The 19,316-nt window shown below is 38.6% G+C and overlaps 1 protein-coding gene across 1 annotated transcript; it reads left to right on the forward strand.

Moving 5' to 3' along the window:
* Positions 1-1,569: 1,569 nt before the first annotated feature.
* card14 (caspase recruitment domain family, member 14) lies at positions 1,570-17,885 on the forward strand. The gene is made up of 20 exons (XM_038295635.1): positions 1,570-1,911; positions 2,997-3,134; positions 3,222-3,547; positions 6,563-6,670; positions 6,791-6,910; positions 7,357-7,482; positions 9,310-9,459; positions 9,555-9,677; positions 10,728-10,828; positions 11,244-11,299; positions 11,490-11,544; positions 11,848-12,064; positions 12,139-12,265; positions 13,646-13,886; positions 13,976-14,039; positions 14,124-14,244; positions 14,356-14,520; positions 15,437-15,555; positions 15,848-15,963; positions 17,448-17,885. Exons 1-20 carry the CDS (start codon positions 1,698-1,700, stop codon positions 17,653-17,655), a joined length of 2,895 nt encoding a protein of 964 aa, XP_038151563.1. The 5' UTR covers positions 1,570-1,697; the 3' UTR covers positions 17,656-17,885.
* The last annotated feature ends 1,431 nt before the right edge of the window (positions 17,886-19,316 follow it).

The following is a 19,316-nucleotide window of genomic DNA, read 5'->3' on the forward strand; positions in this document are numbered from 1 at the left end:
GGTTCTGCCATATTGAAATGAGTAGATTATGTTTTTTATTTCATTTGAGAGTGGCCATAAAATAAAGATCAGCTTCTAATTCATGTTGTTTCATGAAGATATAAGTAATAAATATAATATCTATGGTGCACTTCACCTAAGTGTCTCAAAGTGCATCGTGAGCTGTGAACCCTCCAGTTTTGTCGTACAGTTTGAGCTGTGTAGCTGCGTGTAACGACTGAAAATATTGCACATATTGCTCGGCTTTAGACAGTTTCCTGGATGAAGAAAAAAATAATATATATATATATATATATACAGCTATAAAGTCTTAGATGAATAATCTTAGGAACGTACTGTTCCCGTTGCACAAAGTATGTGCTGCTAATATATTTTAGCATCTCAAGATTTCTGTGCTTATTTAAAAAGTTGTTTTCTTGTTTTCATTTTCAGATTGGTGACTTTGTCATATGTTCAAATCAGTCCGCTAAATGGCAGTCTGCCATTCTAAAAATTGCAAATGATTCACAATGACAGGTCAAACTGTGACTGTCTTGTTAGATAACCATGGTTCGAGGTTAATGTATAACTTCAGTTGAACTGTTTCCAAATATGGAGACGTTCAACTGCTATTTCTCTATTTTCTTTATGATAACCCACCTTTTACATAACCTCTCATATCCTATAGGAAATTTCCCCATATTGTTTTGCCTTTACTGTTTGGAGTAACATAAGGCAGATAATGATGTTGACCCAGGCCGAGTAACCTACAAAATGCTGGATCCTAAACACAGAGAAAAAAATCTCTGGGTTGCAGGAAATAAGATCAGAGTAATCAGTTAAACATCCTTGGCTTATGTACTTTGACTCTTCATTGTGGTTATGCATTGAAAGGCTATTTTCATATCATTTTCTTTGAAGCAGCCTTTCATAAACTAGAACCATTTATCAGTCTTTAAGACTTTGTCAGTGGATAGGATTTAGAGTTAACTCAAATGTGCAATTGGAAGCTATGTGTAAAAAAAAAAAAGCTTTCCCCAACCTTCTTTACTGCATATGAGCTTGCTAATAATAGACTTCCTTTGAAGCCTTTACACATATATATCATGTACACCGGCTTCAGTTTGTATACATTCTCACTAACACACTATGTGTTTGGCTAAGAAAAACACATTGTCCTGGTAGTATTATATCCTTCTGTGGAAGAGGACTTTGCTCTGCACTTCTGTGTTTGCTCCAGTCTGTGATGCATGATCTGTGTTTACCCTGCTGTGATTAGGGATTATTAAGCTGTACTCCCGTATTCTCTATTGTGTCTGTCTTAATACAACATAAATAAATAAAACTATTGTTTTTAGTCATTCCCTGTGGTAAAGATATTTATTATTCATGATACTGAATTTGAATTTGTTTTTTAATAGTGTGCCTAAAATATGGCTGAGTGTGAAAACGTGGGTGTCTATTATCATTAACAGATGGTTTTGTCAGCCTCTAGCTAAGCTGCAACACAAAGGTTGTTACACAGGTTTTCCAACACGCCCACATATGCATGCTTGAAATAAACACCAGGGCGTGGAAACTACCCTGCCTTTTTTTAAATCATACTTTGTGTGGCTCCTTCACTCAGCCTGTTGATTTGCTGTAGAGGTCTGTGTGTGTTGGTTGTCACCTCACCGGCTGCAGCTGTGTGTTCACATAAGTGAAGAAACACACTAAGGATGGCCGGGGAGTGTGTTCCAGAGGGTCCAAACCTGAAGGAGATGAGCGATGAGGAACTCTGGGAGCTGATCAATGACAACCGCCACCGGATCTCCTTAGGGGTCCGACCATGCATCTTGATCCCGTATCTGAGGCAGGTTAAGGTTCTCACTGAGGTGGATGAAGATGAGATCCTTTCCTGTCATAATCTGACTAACCGCTGCATGAGAACAAGTAAGCTAACTAAATGTTCTATTTTAGGTCTTCATTATGAAAGGAAAGCCAGATCTACTGAAAATGATTAGAATAACTGAAGATTTCACCGTTTAGAACTGTTAAATTATGGATTCTTATTTGATCTAATATATGGCATGAGGCAATCAAATTTATACAGAGGGGCTAAGCAGTAGTTCCCCTCATCACAGAGATCCTCAGTTTGTTTCAGGTTTTACATTTTTCAGTTGTTTGTTGTGAGACAAAGATTACCAGAGTAAATGCAAAAATGTTAAATATCAGTTTGATTTATTAAGGGAAAATGTTAGCCTGTCCAGCATGACCCTGCGTGAAAACTAATGGTCACCTAAACCTAACAACAGGTTATGTTATTGTGTATGTGGCAACAGTTGCCATCAATGATTTGTGATAATTGCTATTGAGAGTTATATAATATTGTTAAAGAATTCGGCCTACTCCTCTTTGAAGATGTGTTTTTGTTCACTAACATTGGTAGGTTTTAAGCATGCAAGTCAAGTTTAGGGATAAGAAGATATTTAACTCTATAGATGGACATTCTGCTTTTTCTTTCTGTTTGTTTTGTTAGCTTTGTTTGCAATTTAGGGATCATTTTTCTTGCATGCTTCCCTTTGGTTTAAAGAGACATGATAATGGCTATAGGAAATTATATTGTGCTTTTTGAGAGTGAATCAAATAGTTATTTGTCTTAGAGTAACATTTGATGATCTGAAATATTTACTGTGTCCAAATTAAGCAAAAACAAAAAATCTGTAAAAGCGCAGATAACTTCAAATCGATTAAGACAGAAAAAACTGTTTTACATTGTCTGAAAACAATTTCCTAATTCAAAGTGACACATTTCAAAATGATGTGGAAAAAGAAAAAAAACAGCTGTTGAGTTTATCTTAAATCTCAGAAGTTCTGAGACTGACAAAGGTATGCACAACTGGAACAGGGACGTGCTGTGTAGAAAAAAAACATCAATTATCATTTCTTTGGTGTCCCTGCAGTAGTTAGATTGCTGATATTTTTATGCTGTAAAACTGCATTCGAGGTATTAAGACGATGATTGTATCTTCTTTTAGGCTACATGTTGGATCTGTTGAGAACACAAGGAAGAAATGGAGCTATAGCTCTGTTAGAGGGCCTGATGATCCATTATCCAACTCTCTACACCCAAGTTACAGGACGTAAGCCCAGCACAGAGCCCTCCAGATTCAGTGGTCAGTTACCTGAAACACCTTCCTACATTTTTAGAAGATGTCTTTTCTGTGATGTACAAGCAGTACAGGATCTTTTCTTCTTCACAGGTCTGATCAAGTACTCGGAGCTCACTGAGTACCTGATCAGGGCGGTAACAGGAATGCAGACAGAGTTGCAGGAGGCCCGCAATGAGGCAGGCAAGATGAGCGCACGCTGCTCCTCCTTGGAGTCGGAGGTTGGACAACTGATGGAGCAGGAAGAGAAGTCCAGGAACCTTCAGGCAGAAAACGGACGTTTGCAGAGACACTTGAGTTCCTTGCAACGGGAAGTTACCAAGCTGAAGGATGAAAAGTGTGATCTATACATCCGCTACACTGTTGCTATTGAAGAGAAATCTGCTCTTAACGGCCGGCTCCACGACCTGAACCTGCAGGTAAGCTACAGAAAAACAACAAATTGATGCATATATTCTATCAAAGTAAGAATAATCTTTGATATCTGTTTTCTAGCTTATGAATGCAAAATTTAACAAAGATGTATTTATTTTTCAGTTTAAAATTTCTAATACTACTTTTAATGTGAAAGGTACATACAGACACTAAGTATTTTTGCAAATGATGTATAAATACAGAAATACTAATAACATCATATAAAAAATACATCAAAATTAAAAAGGAATAAAAAGATGGAATTATAGGAGCCTGAATTTCCCCTTAACTCCATCCTAGATTAACAACAACTAGGCTCTTATAGGGAGTTCATTAAGGTGCAAATAGACAAGGGTTTCTGCAAATCTTCAAAACCCAATATAGTGAAAGCTGTCAACATAAGGTCTAAGACACTTGCATAGACTCATTTAGTATAGCACCAATCTTAACATATTCTATATTCTACTCAGCTCTTCTGTATGTTCTAAATATTCCAGATTGGGCTACATCAGAAATGAGCAGATAAACTTTATTCGTATAGCCCATTTTAGCAACAACACTGTTTAATGTGCTTTATATGCATAGGAAAAGAAAGCACAAAGTAGGCTGCAGAGGTGTAATGAAGAAAAATAAATTTAGACCTTAGACTGAAATTAGTGATGTTTCAGGTAATAGTTCAACTACTGTACAAAAAGTCAGACAACTCAACAAAAAATAATTGGACTTTGATTTGAGCTTTTATTGTTCCCTCTTTGGTACAAAAATAGATATTTTAGGTGTTTTTTTCTCTATTCCACAGAAGGAAATGTTGACGCATTCATGCATTGATTTCTTCTGTGCCTTTATTCCAGCGCTTGAATGGCTTCATAGTTAACTGCTGACAATGTAAAGTGCACCTGTGTGTCATCTACATAAATGTGATTCACTATCCTGTTGTTTGTTGTAAGCTGAGCCTGGGTGGGGTGCATATCGAGAATTAGGAAGCTTTGTAGAAAATTCTCTTTAGCTGTGGCCGGATTTATATCGTTTTTTAACTTTTATGGCCCAAGTGGCCTTTATTTATCAGCAAACAGACAGGGAAGAAAGTGGAGAGAGTCATGCAGAAAACCTGTAGGTGTCCAGGTTGGGATCTGAACCAAGGAGAGCTAAGTCTTCACCTCTCTGCCATCGCTGCAGCCTGCAATGCTTACTTTAACAGGAAACCAAAATCCCACCTGTTTTCGTCCTGGAATGTTGGAGTCTATTTTGGTGTATGGCCATCTGAATCATATTGATTGTTTGTGCAATCTTTTTTGGAATGCGTTCCAGGAATTGAAGATGCATGGAAGATGAAACCGCAGACCACCTTTCAGGGATTCACAAAGATGGCTTCCTTGAACCCTCTTTTAAAACATCTGTCCTCTCTTTCCAAAATCTGGACATTGTGGTCATCATAGGTCTGACCTTTGCTTTAGTGCAAGCCAGCAGAATAGCAAAGACTGTTGAAACGTTTTCAGAAAAACTGAGAGAAAGTCAGTTTAAGCGCGTTGCTGCGTCATGACCTGAATTACTGAGAATTTACACAGACAAGGATTACAATGATCTGTAGCTGAACTGGAGATAGAAAGCGTGGGTAGAAGTTGGTGTGGTGACTAAGCTTACAGTCATTGAAACCCATTAGTCTGACAAGAGATATTTTTAATAAAGGAGATACTTCACCTTTTTTAGGTATTTTGACCAAAACATGTCACAAGAACTTGATTATTATAACAGCACATTCATTCACATTTTCTCATTCAATAAGTATTTCTGAATAGTAACTCATGTTTGTTCTTCACACGGAGGTTTTTTTGAACCGGCCCAGACCTAAATCATTTCGGTATTACGCATGTATAGATTGTATAGATAGAATAATTAAAAAATAGGTATCCAATCTAAAAAGATAGGAAAGTGCATTTTAACATGGTATTATTATTATTTTTTTAAATCAGGATCACAAATAAACAAATTCAGGTTCCTTATATCAACATGCGACAGCAAACGTGGTTGAGTGGTTGTGTACACTATAATAAGTAACTGGCTTTATTGTTTTATTAAAGATTTTTAATAAAAGTCAAGTGCTTCTTGTTCCTCATCTTCTTCTTTTATAGATGATCTGTATTACTGCCATCTTCTCATGGAAATGTAGAATTTATGCTTCTTAAAAAGTTTGTCTACCTCTAGAGTCTTCTCATGATAACTGCAGACCTATTACTTCGACTGCATAGATTCAGTCCTAAACAACAACACCCTTTGCTTTTTTTTGTTTTCTCCATTTCTCTCATTTTTATTGCCTCTTGTTTTTATCTTCTCACTTTTCTAATAAACTGCCTGTGTTGCCAGGTTAGCCATATTTAATTTACTTAATAGGAAGGCTTGATTAAAGGTCACAGGTAGATAGACTTAATTTATTAAGCGTTTTCTAGTGATAATGACCACTCAAAGGGTTTAACACTAAGGCATGTCATGACTCTCTGCTCTGGCTTTTGACTTGCTGCCCCCTCTAAGACTAAATGTTACCTCTATTTGATTACTTTTTTCAAAACTTTGATGTCTTTCAGCTTTTATAAGTTCCCCTGAGTAGAAAGGAATCATATCCTTTTTCGTTTTGTGTGACTCAAAGCTTTGATTAACCCCTTTCTTTGTTATGGGAATAGGGCTGTGCAGAGGAAAAATGCCTTTAAGATTTCTGTAATCGGGTGTGATTTGGTGGCGTAGTGGTTAGCGCACACAACCCATGTATGGAGGCCTCAGTCCTCAACGCAGGCGACCCGGGTTTGAATCCTGTAGTCCTTTCCCGCATGTCTCTCCCCCTCTCTTGTACCCACTTTCTTATCAGCCTACTGTTCATAAAAAACAAGCCACTAGTGCTGTAAAAACAAGAAAAACATAAAAGGCTTCTGTAAAACAGACAGCACTGTGGTATTTAAAATCAGCTTTATTCTAAATCAGTTCATGGCATGTGATTAAGAACATTAGCATTTATTGGTCTTTGATGACAGGTATATCAGCTGCAGACGGAGCTCCAGAATATTCAGATGGAGAAGGAGTTCCACAAACAGCGCTCCCTTCGAAATCTTTTCTCTTCTCACACCCCACAGCTGCAGGAGGTCAGAAACCTCTATAATCAGGCATTATTATGTTTTTTCCCCAATTTATTTTAGAAAGAGAAAGCATCAGCAGTTCCTTCTCTCTTCATGATATTTCCTTGTCTGCTTTGAACCTGTCAGGCTCATGAGGACATCCTGGAACAGGACCTAGCAGAGGCAATTAACAGTCAGGTGGAGCTTGCAGAGCACCTAAAGAGCTACAGAGAAGAAAATGAAAAGTTGCTGAGAGAAAAACAAGGGGTATGTGTTCCGCCATCAATATGGGATCTGGGAAAAGTATGCAAATTTGGTTTAACATTTATAAGGATAAAGGTCACTCATTTATAGGTAGAGTGACCTTTAATTTTTTTTTTTTTTGGAGTTCGAAACTGTATGTTCATTTAACCATGAAGAGGTCATTGTTGATTCATGTCTGTCTTTCATACATACTAAACAACTGTTACAATTCTTCCAATGAGTAAATATAACTACCCAAATCTGCTGATGTGGATAATAAATGCAACATGCCATGAGTAAAGTAGAAACAAATAACATTAACCATGACGTAGGTGAATTCATCCTTCAACCAGAGGAAAATTATGTTTTTTTTTTTCATAATAATAAACACATTAGCTTAGCGACAAAAATTGCATCTGATATTTTGCATGTTCTTAAAGAAAAATTTTTGGTTGTTGATTTTTTTTTAGCTCCTGGATCAAACAGAGACTCTGAGCCTCCAGGTGCAGCAGCTTTCTCTGGACTGTAAAATGCATCAGCAGAAGAGCACTGTGGTTCAGAGTCAGATGAAGGAGCTTCAGGTTGAGAGAGACCAGGTAGCTAACTATTCCGCCTTAATACCCCCTTAATATGCCTGTTGATTTATACTTTACCTGCAATGCTCACCTGGAACTGGTCGCCTGTAATAACATTCTCATTGTTCACTTATGCAACATACCAACAGTTTGAGTAATCAAACTCTTTTGTGTTCTTTTCAGCTGTTTGCTTTAAGCTTGCCTTACGTTCCTATTCTAATTTAAGTGTTAAGTTTTTATTTTTGGATGAGCAAACACTGTAGCATAATTTAATAAAAAAAAAAAAATCATCTATCTAGGCAGAAAGGTTTGTGTTTTAATTTGAAGGGAAAGCATGCTTTATTGCACACTTTCCTCCCTTTGGCTGCTATTTGTAAGACTATCTCTGTTCTAAGAAAAACGCAGATGTAGAATGTGACCGCACCTTAGTGTCATCAGTCTACCTCACTGTGTGACGCTTCCTGAGTGTAATAAACTGCTCATGCTTGACATTCTTTTATTCAAATCATACATTACTTTTTAATCCTGTGTTTTAAAAACACTGTTATCTCCTAAGAAAACCATCTCTTATTCTTAAGTGATTTATTACTTTATCACTAAAGTATGACAACGTAATAATTAGGGTTGGGAATTGAAAAGATTTTCACGATTCCGATTCCCTTTTCGATTCTATGAAACGATTCGATTCTTTATCGATTCTTTTTTCGATTCCAATTTGGGGAAAAAAGGAGAACAAACAGTTTGATTATCAGCATCAACTGTGTTTACTTAACTATTGCACAATCTTACAAAATCAACAAGATCAAGATGTCCACAGGAAATGTGAAACTGGAGTAACATCTGTGTTTAAATGAAAAATTAATACAAGAACAAACTTAATAACCAACAATGTCTAATAACAAATGATGGGATAATAACCTATTTTAAATAACAAAAAATACTAATTATAAAACAGTAGTAGGGAAAATTAACAGTTATTTTGCAGAAAGATGAGCATATCTGCTTTTTCTGGAAGGATACGGGATCTTTCAGGGCTTATGGTGTCTCCAGCCATGGAGGACACCCTCTCAGATGGGGTGGAGGAAGCCTGCACACAGAGGTAGTTTTCAGCCAGTCCAGATAGCAAGGGCAGCACATCTTGCTTGTTCCACCACCACAGTGTGGCGCTATCCCTGCAGGGGATGGAGGGCAAGCTTTTATAGAGCTGGATTTCCTGATCTACCCTCTGGGCTAAGGAAAGACGGGGCTTTGATTCACAAAGTGACCCCAGCTCGTTGTCTTCCTCCTCGAATAGTTCTTCCAACTTGCGTAACTTGCGTAACTTACGTAACTTACGTAACGTACGTAAAAAAACGTGACGTAAGTCGTGCTCCCCAGAGCCGGCGCTCTAGGCTCTGGTGCTGCGGGAATCGAAAAAAGAATCGTTCAGCGAGCTGCCAAACGATGCCATGGAATCGGAAAATACGGAACCGGTTCTGAACAGGAACCGGTTTTCGATTCCCATCCCTAGTAATAATAATAACCTATAATATAACTGGGTAAACTGGGTAACCTTATATAAACCACTGTATTTACATAATAGCATGTATTAGATTACATTTTAAATAGTTTGCAGTTTTATGTGATTTGTGTAAATAAAAAAAAAATGAAAAAGGAAGTAGATGTTAGCCAGCATTTGCCATCTTATAGAAGCATTTAAACAAACCCTTGCATATCTGCATTCCAGGTTGTAGATAGCAAATAACAATTTTTTAAAATTGTAATAATAATGATGTTTTTCAGAATAAATCAGCAATCTGGCCCAACAGAGTCAGCAATGCATCTGTATCCGTTTTTTGTTTTAACTAGGCCTACCAGTCCAGAGATGATGCCCAGGCTATGATCGCCCGCATCCTGGCTGAGAAGGACACATTGAGGAGTCAGCTGGTGGAGCTCCAGGAGGCCGTCTTTGCGCTTCAAGCTAAGCGGAGCCCTAGGATCAAACTACAAAGCTCGGATGTATGTTTATAAACTCAAGAACGATCACATTCTGTAAACGCAAACCCATCAGGCACTAATATGACTCCACTAACGCAATGGGGTTGTAATTAAAGGTGAAGGAGAGGAGCTGGGACAGCGAAACCTCCAGCTCTGAAGAATGTCTGCTTCCTGTTCGACGAAGGCTTCGACGCATGGATGCTCTCAACCCCATGTCCCTAAGTTCTTGTCTTTCAGAAGTATGTCTCTCTATTTTAAGGAATGCTTTATTACTTTTAGGTGTTTTTCTAAACTTTAAACTCCTTAAATGTTATTACAATGATTGCAACTATATGTTGTAGACATACACAAAGTAGCAGTTTTTCACGTTTTTCTTATTTCATTATCATTCCTATTTGTCCCTCTCATGTGAATCTATTTGTGGTTTCCCCTAATCAGCTATGCACATCTGGAATGTTTTTTTGGCCACATTAAAGTCTCAGTTGGATTTGAGTTTAAACTTTGACTGATATATTTTCAAAATGAAAACATAATCTCGTTGCTGCTTCATACACGACTATGTTAATGAGCTCAATAACTCTGAGCAGCTTTCCCTTCCCTGTTGAGTACAAACATCTAACAGCATGATTAATAATTACTCTGTGCCTCATGCATAGCCTTAGAAGAACTGCAAACATGAGTACCTGTCTTTCCACGCTGACTCTCATCTTGCCATACCTCCATAATGAGTAGATTGCTGGAATTTACCACTAAGTTGTTCTGTTTATTGATTTTTTACCCCCAGAGTTAATGGGCCTCTGTGCTGTTCCTCTGACTAATGTCCTGTTTGTCTGCCCTTTCAGTTTAAGCGAAAGGCTACATTTTGATAAATTTGCTGTTCTTCCAAACCTATCCCTGTTTATGAAAGATTAACTGAAAAGTTTAGCTGCTCAAAGTTTGAGATATAGTTTTATTGCTCAACCGCTTTAAACTTCTCTACCTCCTTCTCTCTGACCCCTTTCCTTGGTTCCTTGGTCTTCCTAGATGCTTTTTGTTCTCCAGTGTTCTCCAACAAAGCTCAGGGCTGAACGATACTGCATATATTTTACCGACAGCTGAACTGTATTTGTATAGGCAGGTAGTAGACATTTATTTCTTATGAACAATGTAGTACCGAGGGCTGAATACAATTTGCAGTTTTACTTGAACTACATAGACAACAATGAAACATTATGCTAGCAGAAACTAAGAAATTTTGAGTGCTCTAATTTTCTCATTATTTTGATATTTTCTTTATTTTTATCCTACAGTCAGAAAATGCTTTGCCGACCAGTGTCCGATCCAAAGGTGTCGAGCCACCCAGTCCAGAGTCTCTCCGTCGAAGACAGGAAATTTTATACAAAGACAGCAGGTATGTCTGCGTCTTTTTGGCCGATGTGTGTTTTTTTTTTGTTTTTTTTTAGCCTCCAAAGTAACTTTGAATGAGTCATTTTAAAAACCTGAAAAGGGATATTTGAGCTGTTCTTTCCACTGCATTGTTCCTGTACTGTTGAAACCTGTGGCTCCAGTGGATTATTAATTCACAGGAATGTGAGGTACAAGTCATGCAGTCTTAGAAGCAAAATGTTTTATTAGTTGTGTCCCTGTAGCCTAAGGGAATGCTCAGTGGGAAGCTTGCCAAAAGCTTAAGTTTTATCATCCAGAGGCAATAATTACTGCTCCCTAGTAAACCATTCTGTGCTGTTGCATGATTTCATCTGAGCTATTTAAGACTTTGCTCTGCATACATATTTCCAAAGTTCATGCTTTTTCATTTCCTCATGTAGTTTGGAGGCAGCGGAGACTGACTCTCTACTGGATGAATTTGTGTTCCTTCCTGATGGTATGTGGGACAAAACCTTTCTTACAGTGAGCTATTTTAAGTGTTTAATACTTTTCTCTTGAGTCAAAAGACCTTTGTTACTTTGCCAAACTTTGCCAAAATGGAAAATTGAGACATGAACTCTAGCATATTATTGGCGGGTGGAAACAATCCTGGTGAGAGTTCACTTTATAAGCTCTCTTTTGTTCAGCAGGAGGTGAAGACGAACAGAAACCCAGATCTCCCTCTACTCGTAGCTCTGTCTGGTGAGGAGTCCACTGATAATCTGGCCTGAATTTGCTGGTACTGTTACCTGAAGAAGAAGCCAGGTTGATTGTAACACACTAAATGATGAAGTGTAAAAGTTTTAAGCATAAACCTTTCAATTGAAAAACAAAAACAGGCATTTTAGTTTCATTAATAACGCTATGTACTGTAGTGTGTCTCAGTAGTTTTAAAACTGATTTGTTATAGAAAAAAATTTGCCCTTGAACAAATATTTTGCAAGATTGAAATTTTTGAATAAAACAATCCTGAAAATTGATCCCGGCTTTCTCTCTTCTTCTCAGCCTCTCCAGAAGCTCAGCCCCCCCCTTCCTTGTGCGCTCTCGTCCAAAAGCGATACGTGTAAACGGCCGTGTTCTCAGCATCTCCCTCCAGTGTGAGGCACTGCTTAGCCAGATAACTGTAGTGGGAGGAAATAAGTCGGGGGTGTTTGTGCACCAGGTGACTGAAGGCAGTGCTGCCCATACTGTTGGCATCTCCCCTGGGGCGCAGATAGTGGAGGTGAGTTTAGAGAGGATAAAGGTGATAAATATGCATGTGATGAAAAGGTCCCACATCATGTTTTTGTTCTGCAGGTCAGGCATGAGCAAAATAACAAAGCTCTGAAGATGGTGTTGGAGGACTCCACTTTAGAAGAAGCTACATGGGCTCTCAGCCAGGTTTCAGGCTTCTGTCAGCTGTCCCTTCGCCCCAGGCAAAATGGTAGGTCCTACAGCATGGAAAAGACTAACATGAACCTGAACATGTAGCAGAGCCACTGTGAATCTGTTTTCTTCTTCTTCTTTTTTTTTTTTTTTACATTGATACACTGACTAAACAATAATGGTTCCAAGTGATGTGAAACTATCAGGAAGTGGATTTTTCTGGAGATTGTGAAATGAGATTACGACTAATATTTAAACCTGTAACAGGCAGAAATAATGTCAAAGACTTGTTTCTGTGTTTCACTATTTGTCAGTTATGCCAATGATTAAAAACAGCTGCTGCATTAAAGTGGAGTAAAGAAATCATGGAGTTATAAACTAAACATCATATAATGCATTTTAATCTAAGCTTTAAGATCGCTGGTGAAGATTCATTCAGGTCATATAGTCATGCAAAAAAATCCAGGAAGCTCTTTCAATTCAATACATTTTGAATTAAAAAAAAAAACTTCCCAGATGGGAAGCAAAATGTCTTCAAACTTTGAAACCAAGTCCAGGGGATTTGTTGTTTTTTTTACTCTTTTGGAAAGCTTTAAGATTCCAGCATCCATTCAGTTCTTAACATCTTTGATTCTGTTATTGTGAAGTTCCTCTTATTTTTTTTATTTTTTTTTTAGAAACTAAAGGTAAACACTACCAATTTCAGCTAAAAATAAAGGTGGCTGTTGACTGGATTCCCTTTCAGATCTTAGCTGCACTCACGCTGCTTAACTTAATCAGCACAAAGGTGCAGTAGACTTCCAGAGAAGCATGCAGTCCATCTACATTCCTTTCAGTGCTCTAGACTTTCACTTCGAATGCAAATACAAGTGTGAGCACCTCTCATTTTCCATCTGTTGCTTCTTTATTTTTCTGATGTTTGATCTATCAATAGAAGGCTTGCTTCAGCTTATGGCAGTCTGTGCTCTAGATTCATGCAGTGTGAACCCCAGTTGACCTCAGTCAACTTTTCTAATGGGCTATGGAGCATTTTACCAAAAGTATAAACTCATCCATCCAAAGCAATTCATTCAGGTGTTGCAAACACCCTAGTGCCCGTGATGTCCGCATGAAATACAAAAAAGTTAAAATAGTTTTACAGTAAAAAAAAAAAAAAAGGGACATCTTAAAAAAGGAATGCTGTATAGTTTTTAAAAAATAACTTACTCAACTCGAAACTAAATATGGTGTGTATCTATCAAAGAAAGCAGTTATCAACATTTAACTAGCTGTGTGGACCACTGTTTTGAAAGGACGTTACCTAATCTCACCTCAAAAAATAAGAATTAATAATGATGAATTTTGCAAGATCAAAATCTTCATATGCAAAAGGGGAAAGTTTAACAAAGGAGTCCACGTGGCGTTGCAGTGTGTTTAGTGTTGTTATTATGCCTCACAGACTACGAGGCTCTGCTGCAGCAGCTGCAGAACAGCAAGATGTCATCAGGAGACTCCTTCTACATTCGGGTCAATCTATCCCTTTCTGCCGGTGCCAGCTGGACCTTGGCCGTGTCCTGCAATGATATCCTACATGTGACAAACACACGACCTGCTGGCACTGAGGATCTGTGGCATGCCAGCCAAGTCCACCCGTGTAAGCTGCTCGATCTCCAGAGCGGTACTGTACCCAATTATTACAGGTTGGTGCACTGCTGTGAGCCTGTAGCAGATCATAAAAGGTCAAGATGATGACATTTATGGAGTAATAACAGATTTCTTTCTGTTAAAGGGCGCAAAGACTATTGATTCAAACAATTGAAGATATGAGCTTTCAGACAAAAAAGTGTCAAAAGGTAAAAAAAAAAAAAAAACACAAGCCAGTTGACAAATCAAGAGATCAGTGTTTAAAGTCGATCCTGGAAAACTCCTCATTTCAGGTTGGGCGACTGAACACACAAAGCGAGCAGAAGGTTGTGAGAATTGTAAGCACAGGGCGTCAGGGGAGGAACCCTCTGTGGGTCAGTGTGGAGGAGGAAAACAACAAGAGCACAGAGTCAGGTACGGTAAACTACAGCAGTACAGTCACATATGGAAAATCCTCATCTCTACTTCGACTTTGCTACTGCAGTATTTATAAAACGTTTTTTCTCTGTCCTTCCACCTCTCAAGGTCCTCCATCAGCATCCAAAAGCTGTGTAACCCTCATGCCCTTCACCCTGGTTACACCTCATTTCCCTCCAGTCTGCAGACCTATCCTGCTGTTGCCTACAATACTGGGCCGCATGCTGGACAAGAAGCTGGCCAGCTGGCAGGGCTTCCAACTCTGTGAGCCTGGTAAGAAATGCTATAGCCTCATTAGAACCGCCACAAGGAAACAGGTTGTAACACAGTGCATACAATTCTCTGTTCCTCTTGGGTTTTTTTTTTTTTTTTTTACAATTTTTCCTTTTATAATCTTAAACCTCAATGTGTCTTTTTCATTTTTCGTAATAAGCCAACAAAGTAATGTAGAACCTGTGAAAAAGATGGTTTCATATTGGCTGGTTTCATGTTGACATTAAGCTCAACACATTCGAACTCTTATTTTTACCAATTGTATAGATTTTATTTACCAGCATCAGAGTAAAGGGGGAGAGGTGCACACATCACTCTTCAAATTTGAATTTAAACATTTTTTTAAACTATTTATCCTTTTCCTTCCAGTGTTACAAAGCTTGTTGTTGGTCTGTTGCTTAAAATCCAAATAGTGCTAAACAAAGTGTGTGCGGCTATAACGTGACAAAATGTGACTCAGTTTAAAGGCCATGAAGGCCATTTGGACCCACCGTCTGTTCTGTAGACATTTTATTGCTGAGATTAATGACTCATCTCTTCCTCTACTTCCGACTTTACACTGAAGTGATGCTGTGTCTGGCCAGCTCTGTAAATAATCTGGTCTCTTACTGGACAGGTGTAAACATTTTAAGGTTTTGTCTGTAATGATAATTCAAGAAGGAAATAAACTTGGTGGGTAAATATTTATTTTAAACCACAGCAGCTATAAATAGCGAATGTGTGCCGATGTTCAGCAGGTTACAGTAAATATTTGTTGACCTTTGACGGAAAGTTTGATGATTTCAATAGCAGTGAACAAGAACATGTAACTGAGAGAGTCAAATAATCAGTCCTTAGGATGACCAACACATTGTTGTCTCGTGGGAGCTCTTTTCCTCTCACCTCCTCCTTTATGCGTTTTTCCTTTTTCCTGCAGAGGTTTTGACCTCCAGCGAGCATGCCGCTCGACTCCAGAGGTCTGAGATTCTGGAGGAGGTTGAACCGGGCGGAAATCAGTGCTTCACCCTTCAGAGTGTTGACAAGGTCATGAAAAAGGTCAGGAAAACCTCCAATGCTTTAATGACTAGGAGTCAGTCATCTTTTGTAAAGAAAAGTAATGGAACTAAGTTCAATCTGTTTGCCGCCTCATTGCTGTTAGATTGAATAATTTGTATCTGTCTATATATGCACTTCTCCACCTCCATGTTGTGGTTCATCTAGAGGCAATAAAAACCAAATAAACAAGCAGAAGAGACAGAAGCCTATCAGCTGACAGCAGTATTACAGACGAGTGATGGATGTTGATTTGGCAGGCATATAACACCCCCCATCCATCTTCTTCTTTCAGGGCCTTCACTGTGTGCTGCCCTTAGGCCTGGACTGTGTGCGTCGGCTGCACCGCTACGAGATCTTTCCAATTATCATATTCATTGGCGTATCTGCGCGCAGTGCGCGTAAACTGAGGTATTTTGTCTTTTTCTGGCTTATACTTTGACACCCTTCAAACGTCTTTACAAGTTGTGTTGCAGTTATTTTATGTGATAGGGCAACAAAGCGTAGTGCATAATGGTAGCTCAATGGTAGTAATATAGTTCATGGTTTTTAAAGTAAGTTAAAGTTTCATTAATCAGCCCTAAACTCAATACTTGTAAATTAATTCCACTGCAAATGATTTCCTTCAGAAGTTGCCTAATTAGTAAGAAGATTTGCAGTATAATGAGCAACATTGCAATTATGGTTTAAATCCAGTTAATTTAAGGCTGAGCAGCAGCAGGTGAGCAGATTAATTTTCAGGCAACAGGAGCTGCAGAGATCACTTTTGTGTTAAAGTAGGGTCTCAAACACTGGTCCTTAAGATCTGCTGTCTTGCAGGTTTTAGAGGCATCCCTGTTCCAGCACAAATGAGTCAAAAAAAAAAGAGGGAGTGGCAGCCTAGTGGTTAGGGCATAGAGCTGGGAATCCTGAGGTTCTGAGTTCGAGTAGACTGCAACTTCCTGAGCAAAAGACCCTTAACCCCACACTGCTCCCTGGGTGCTGCACAATGGCAGCCCGCTGCTCCACAAGTGGATGGGTTAAATGTAAAGAGTGAATTTAGTTGCTCTGTACTTTTGACAGTGTGAGGACAACAATAAGCAGGCAGAAAAAATATTGCCTTTGAAATCAGTCCTTGTTAATGGGAAAATTTAATAAAGCCAAATATAAGGCAATCCTTAACTCCTAGGTGAAGGCTGGGACAAAGGCTGATAATCTAAAAGGAAAATAGCTGTAAACATACAAAAGGCTTTCATGGAAGAGTTTAGATTGAAATATGCTTAAGTGTGAAAATAGTTTATTTCTAATGGAGTTATAAAAAGAAAAAAGTTGCTGTTTTAACGAAATGTGGCTTTACAAAGTCTTGAGGGGGAAGTACTGTGGACAAATGTAACCCAGACACTCCTGTTTTTTTGGTGTGTGTGTTTTTTTTACAAAAGGTTACACCTTGGCCTATCTAAAAAAACATTCCTATTAAATGCATGAACCTTTAAGGTTAAGGATGAACAAATGGGAAAATGGTTTGACGGGTTTAACTTCTCTAGGACTGTAACATTAAAACCACAGACAGGAAAGTGGTCACATTGCTGAGCTATTTGCTTACAATTGTTAATATCACAATCTTTTTAAAAAACTGCTCCCAAAAGATATTTTCATTCAAAGATGGGTTTACTTTAAATTATGACATTCTATTGTTAAATGAGGTCTTAATTTGACTCCTAATTAAAATAAACTACATTTTCCCCTTATATATGATTAGCAGTTAAATATTTACTTAAGAATACGGCCTGACAGTACAGATTTATTACATTTTTACAAAACCATGATATTCAACATAAATTATGCGGTAAGGAACTCTATTGAAATGATGCATGTTTGAAAGTTATTGCTCCAGTTTTAAAATGTTCGTGCTGCAGGTCAAAGCTGCAGCGTAAAGGCCAGACGGAGGAACAGCTGCTGTCATGTTTGAAGAGCGAGGAGCCGCTGCTGGACAAGCTGCCGTGTCTGTACCACAGCATGGCACCTGACTCCTGGTGTGACCTCAACTCGCTGCTGACCAGCCTCCGCACCATCATCTGGGAGGAGCAGAGGAAGATCGTCTGGGTGGAGCCAGATCTGTGGTGAAGAAGGAAGAGAATGCTTGATTCTCAGCTTTGGATACTACAATAATGAATAAGCTTTACAAGATATTTTTTTGTAGACATGAGTATGTATCTGTGATACTTTTTAGTATATAAGATATTTATAGATTGTATTTGTTTATAACAAGCATATTTAAAAACTCAAAAAAAAGAAGTAAAAAAAAATCCAATGAACTTTGTTTCCAAGTTTGAAGATGTTTCGCTTCCCATCCAGGAAGCTTTTTTATTTCAAAATTTCAGGAATAGTGTTGAGTTCGAGGTTTTATACAGTGGCCCATCAAAACCTTATTTTTGTTTTGAAAACATGCAAATTGAAATGGATGAAGGGTTCCATCCCTTTGGAATGGGGCATTTGGCTTCTTTTGTTAGCCTGTCAATGTGTGACCCATACCTTACAATGTCTCTAAAAGGGTTGTTGTTAAAGGGCATTGTTGGCCTGGCTGAATAGGCGAGGTCTTCTGCTCTCCTGTAAAGCCCAGCGTACACTGTGCGATTTTCGGGGCAATTTTCCAGTCATGCGAGAATCTTTCAATCTGGTCGGCTTTCAGCCTGATCGTTCGCCGTGAGTTGTGTAGTGTACAGGGGGTTACGAGCACCGATCAGCCTCTCACGACCACCTCCTGATCAGGAATTGTGAGGTCGGATTTTCTCCCGACCGTCGTGGGTAAATTGCTCAGTGCACATGCACAAACAAGGCTTCTTCTTTTTATTCTTCCTCTCAGATGTAAACACAGTAGTGTGTCAGGGATGCAATGAGTGAAATGCAGATCCGTCTGCAAAATTGACGGACCGAACATAAATCGTGAGCTGTGAACTCACCCTGTACGACTAAAGCCTGTGTTTAGTCATACAGTGTGAGCAGCAGCTGCGTGGAACGATTGAAAAAAAATTGCACAGTGTATGCCGGGCTAAAGGGGTTGCGATGATAGCGGGAAGGGATCAGCTCAATTGCTCAAAAGAATGTCTGGTCCTGAGGACCAGAATGTTCACATTTTTGACAAAGACAATAGGTGGTTTTAAGGGCATGAAGGAAGCCATGTTAAGAAAGAAAAGCCAGCTTTAAACAGAAGAGGTGGACTTTCAGCTTTCAAAAACCTACAATGCAGCTATTGAGTTAATCCCTTCCCACTATCATCACTTTAATTGAAAAAACTTCCTGGATATATTTGTTTACCATGTTGGTTTTGTTTCTTTTTACTAATGATTTGGCATTGGTTGGCTATTTGGGTGCACACATTTGGTTGACTCGTTTTGCCACAATTTTCTTGTATGATTTATTTAGAACTAATTATTTTCTATTGAGTGTCCAGTTCCTGTGAGGCTGCCATGTAGGCTTGGCTGGGGCGGTGAAGCAGGAGTCCCAGCTGCAAATAATCTCAGTGGCTCTGAAACTTGTTCGGACTCTGCCACTTGTTTTTAGAAGAGGTGTGGACAAGTTTTAGTTTTTTCATCTCTTGAATTGAAAAAGCTTCCTGAATGGGAAGCAAAATGTCTTAAAATCTGGAACAAAGTACAGTGGATTGTTTTTTACTTTTTTTTTTTTTGGAATAACTATGACCTGGATGACAGAGAAACTTCACCAACATATTTAACACATTAACTGTAAGGAATTATATATCCTTGTTAGGTTGTAGGTAAGTTCTT

Source organism: Cyprinodon tularosa, unplaced genomic scaffold (genome assembly GCF_016077235.1).
Source record: "Cyprinodon tularosa strain WSP-4 unplaced genomic scaffold, ASM1607723v1 ctg358, whole genome shotgun sequence".
NCBI lineage: Eukaryota > Metazoa > Chordata > Actinopteri > Cyprinodontiformes > Cyprinodontidae > Cyprinodon > Cyprinodon tularosa.